The sequence below is a fragment of the Gavialis gangeticus genome, unplaced genomic scaffold (genome assembly GCF_001723915.1).
Source record: "Gavialis gangeticus isolate Ggan-Ray unplaced genomic scaffold, GavGan_comp1, whole genome shotgun sequence".
In the NCBI taxonomy this organism is placed as follows: Eukaryota; Metazoa; Chordata; order Crocodylia; family Gavialidae; genus Gavialis; species Gavialis gangeticus.
This window is the reverse complement of record NW_017729031.1, coordinates 45531623-45536488: the sequence shown is the minus strand read 5'-3', so window position 1 is coordinate 45536488 and position 4866 is coordinate 45531623. Positions and strand designations below refer to the sequence as shown.

Sequence of the window (4866 nt, the reverse complement as noted above, 5' to 3'; positions counted from 1 at the left end):
AACAACCCTGCAGAGTCCTACTGATATGATTCTGGACTTCAAATCCCAGAGACCTCGGGGGCAGCAAAAAGAGGAAGTAAACACACTGCCCATGCTGCCTATGTGCCAAAAGCCAAGCTCTAGTGGCCCCTGGCTTCTGGCCTGAGCCATTACAGGCATATGGCTGCATTTCCTGAATCAAAAGTGAATGTCTGTCCACTTGTTTCTCAGTTTAATGTTTGCAGCTTAAACTAACCTGGAAAGGCTGTGTCAATTCAGCCTCAGGCTTTTTGACTGTCTGTACTTAGCCATAGAGAAGTAAGGCTGGAAGGGATCTCAAGAGGTCATCTAGTTCAACCAGGGAGGCAACCTTGCTGTTATTAGGACCACACTCTAACCAAGTGAAATAACAGGACCCATTAGTTCTTACATAATTTAAATCTCATGAGAAAGAACATCAGAAACAAACTCTAAATTTTAGGTTAAGTAAAAGGAGTGCAAACAAGTATCAGGACACACTCAATTTCTCATTTACTAGAATCCCAAGGTTAAATTATCTCCTGAGTTATCTGCTCCATGTTACTAAATACACCATTATATACCAGCAGAGAATGTGGCTCATATAATTTTGAAATGACTATTGTTTTTTTTGTTATATATATGTATTGAGACATGCATGCACACACATGCACACGCATACACACACGCACAATTGCTTATTTTTAAAAGTGTAGATAAATAAGTAACGTCATTCTTGCTCTGAAGAGCTAACCATCTAAACTTAAATACAGAGGAACACTGATCTCTAAAGGTCTCACAGGCTAAAACCTTGTATGTCTTAGGTTCAAGACCAGTTTCTAATGGAGCTAAACAGAGAAACTCTTGTAGGTTCCTTGCTACAACCACAAACACAGAAGTCAAGTTTCCACAGTAATAAAGTTTTGAGCAAGCTGGTATTAATTTAAATAAGCCTCTAAAAAACAGATTTTTTTTTTAGTATGAGCCAAACTCTGGATCCCTACATGCAATTCAAGTGAATGAGGCTTGCTCTAGAAACGGAGGGTAAAAGAATCTACTCTCAAGACTGTAGTCACTGAAATTTCAATCTATCCATTCCTGAAATTGGAATTCTGGTCAGGAGATCACCTCTGCTTCTTCTCCAACCCTTCACAATCTGGCGGGCACAACTGCAAACAGGTAGGGAGTTTTCCCTTGAACAGCCAAACTGTGCCTTTTTGCTCATGTTCAGAGGGGCCCCAGCAGATTAATTCTGACTAGGGCCTTCTGAGCCTACACAGAAAGTGGGAGACAGAACACAGTCTCCACTGTGAGTATATTTGATAATAACTTAGTATTAAAATGAAACACATAAGGGAGCTGGAGATGAAAACTATTGGTCATTAACCATTCATACCGTTCATCTTGTTTATGCTGTTTATGGACAAGAAAGACACTGAAGAAGCGGCATGCTATTTTGGGGTGACAAAAATTAGGACCACAACTAACTCTGTTTAATTCCCTTACCTCATCTTTTGCCATAGAAATAAAAATGTGGATATTTCAAGTTGTTTGAAGTTGAATTCAGGATTTAGAAATTTCAGATACTTTAAAAAAGCAAAACTCTAATACAGGAAAGAAATACATGTACACCAAGGGCAAATTTAGTGTATTCTTTAAAAACTTTGAATATGGAGACATTTAAAAATATGTTCCAAGACACAGCTTGTAATATCAACTGTCACAAAATAATATCATTTTAGCAGAAACACTGTAACACTGATTGCTTAATTTTCCATTCATTTTGTCTCCCCAAAAATTACACATGGTAGAGTCAGCTGGGTTCCCAGAAGACACCACTTAATATAGAAAGATGCAATCAAGAAGTAGGTTGAGGGGTAGGGCCTTACCTTTGGGGAATCAGCTTCTAGAGTGATTAGGAAGGGGAGCTTATGATAGAAATGTGATATGAGACAATTAAGTAGAAAATAATGTTAATTTAAAACTTATGGAAACAGAAGTAGATATTTGTTATAGTAATGCTGCACATTTTTCATATTCATATTAGTATTTTATGGCATTGACAAAAATAAACCTTTCTTCATTTTTCAATAAACCTGGATACTTTAAACTTCATGCTAAATGGGAAAAATGTTTACCTCTTCTAAATGTGAGTTTTAAATAAATGGAAATGTATTGAATAAATTATATTTTTGCTGTGATTTTAGGGGTTATATTCTGCTCTAAATGTAAACATATAACTCTTGTTAGTTCTAATTCCATTTGACTGTGAAGATTTCCATCATATTAATGATCATATTTTTATTTCAAAACAGAACTAGAAAAGATGCTGCACTGGTTCCAATTGTTATGTGACTATGGTTTGCTATATAAGTATCAGGTATGCTGAAGGATGTATTTTTCCATTGTAGCATCCCCTAACAAGCAACTATTTGGGATAGTGTATTACTGCAGCTCAGGATTTTTAATTAGACATTTTCAAATAAATAATTCTTCAAATCTTACCTTTAGCTAAAGATGTTTTCTATTCCCTAATTTTTCAGTTAAAGATCAAATTTTTACTTTGCACCAGTACACAAGGCCTAATATATTGATGACTAAAATTTAAAACCTTTTAGAGGGAAAGCTTGACTCCTTATCCTTTGCATTCTCTGAAGATATCAGCAGGGTCTTCCACACAGCAGTTTTTGCCATTTCATCAGAAATGTTTATTACAGATGGATCATCTCTAGACAGGAAAGCACCATGAATACTCAATATAGCATTGTGTAATCAAACTCATAATTTAAGACACCATGCAAGAGTGATTGGCCATTAGTGATGACAATACATTTATACAATATAATAACTGATGTTAAAACTTAAGGTCATGAGGAGATTAGTATTAGCAAATGTTCTATAATACCTAAACATTCCATAGCACTTATTTTATGCTTTACTCCTTATACACTCTAAAAACATGAAAAACACTCCAGATCATCTTAGTAAGGTAAACAGATGTCACAACCACTATAGAGATGGGGAAAATGAGGAACAAAGAAGTTACCCAGCTTGCCAATGACGCAGCTAGAACTAAAGCCAAGGACTTCCTGGCTCCTAACGCCCTGATCAATTTTCTACATGGACCTATTGTCAACTCAAAATTTGTTTTGGAACAACATGCATGTCTATCTTCAAAACTGATTTGAAAAGGGATGGGGAATATGATCCATGGACCACCAATTATGGCTTCAAGAAGCACCAGGGGGTTGTGGACCAGTGTTTAGATGCCATTACTCTAGACTAGGGATTCCTCAAGTTTTGCCACTGAAGAGCCATGTCAGAGAGGCAAGCATGGGTGAGAGGCTGAAGCAAAGGGGATCAGGAGCCACATCTGGCAGCCACACATTGGAAACCCATAGTCCAGACTATGCTTTACCACCTCCAAGTGCACGCTGTGGTATTTTAAAACCACTGTAAAAGGATAGGGAGTGTATGTCACAAAAGACTGAGGAACAATGTATGGTGCCCAGATAAAATTTTATTTCATTGCTTGGTGCTCTGCTGATGTTTACAAACTAATAAAAAACAAATATATATTTTACCTGTAATGTCCTTCTAATGGTAACTGAACTGTTCCCTCGTCTTCCATTGCTAACATACTTTGTTCTTCCTAGGAAGATGAATGTAGATGTGAGAGACTAAGTGAGAGACTAAACAATATTCTGAATGCTGAAACATGCATATCTTACAAATCACTATTTTCTTATCTTTAATTATTTAATATTTCTTGAAGTTCTTTAAATGAGTATATTATTTTAATTCCTTTTGCTGTAAACCTTTCAAAATGAAACATCTACAATAAAGAAAATGTATTTAAAGAATAATGCTCTACTTTATGCTACACACACACACATACACATGTATATACAATAAATATGTACATGTACATATATACCTATATATTTTAGTTATAAATACTAAGTAAGAGTGGCTGTTTGGCTGCATTACACAGTGCATTAAAAATCAACCAATGTCTAACTTAAGTTTGCAAGCACACTTTTACTAAATGAGAAAATTTTCACCTGGGACATGCAAAGGCACCCATGAATAGTAAGGGGGGGATGCAAAATGAAGAAAGTCATATATTAAGACCTTTAGGTCACATGTTTGCAGAAGTTTATGAAAAATTTAATTTCAAGGAGAAAAAATGCTATTGTGCCCCTCCCCCCCAACCTCACCCTTCCCTCTGACAACAGCAAGAGGAGGAAAGTAAGAGCCATTTTTGGTTGCTTCTAGCCTTGCTCCCCTTCAGAGCTCCCATTCCATGCACCCCTGCAGAATCTCTAAGGTACCTGACAAATCCAAGCTCCTCTGCACTTAAGATGAGTTGACGACAAATTTATAAGAAAATTAAATGACCCAGAGAACCTATTAAATCTATTAGGTGGTCTCCTACCAGTTTGGAATGATTGAGATTGATCAATATTAACCCTCCTAAATAGAGAGGCCAGTCAATGGCTGGCAGGCACTCTGACATCATGCCAGGGGCATAGCTTGTAGGGGTGTGCAATATGGGCTGTATTCGGTTGATTCGGATCACTGTCCCTGATTTGATTTGGCTGAATTTGAATCTGAAGATTCGATACTGATTCCGAGAATCAGCAATTTGGCCATAGACACAGCTTTAAATGTTTTTTCTACATACCTCAAGGTACCAGGCACGGCATGTGAATGCTGCAATGCTGAGGCAGATGGAGCATCCCACAGCAGTGTGGGGGGGCCCCTCACATGCTTGGCTGTGAACCTGGAAGTGGACTAGGAGTATTTCTGGTCCACTTCCAGGTCTGCCACTGAGTGTGCCACGACTTCCCCCCCCCCCCCGGCACA

At 37.5% G+C, this 4866-nt stretch overlaps 1 protein-coding gene across 4 annotated transcripts in view; it reads right to left on the bottom strand.

Moving 5' to 3' along the window:
* The window catches only part of SLC4A10 (solute carrier family 4 member 10), a 423280-nt gene that overhangs the window by 16665 nt on the left and 401749 nt on the right, over positions 1-4866 (bottom strand). For 3 of the 4 annotated variants that reach the window (XM_019522708.1, XM_019522705.1, XM_019522707.1), the window contains exons 23-24: positions 3582-3649; positions 2609-2725 (exon numbers count right to left, since the gene is read on the bottom strand). In XM_019522708.1, the coding sequence (XP_019378253.1) occupies positions 2609-2725; positions 3582-3649 (185 nt within the window). Of the gene's footprint in view, positions 1-1886; positions 1926-2608; positions 2726-3581; positions 3650-4866 lie in introns of all 4 variants that reach the window. The other variant, XM_019522709.1, reaches the window with a different exon arrangement.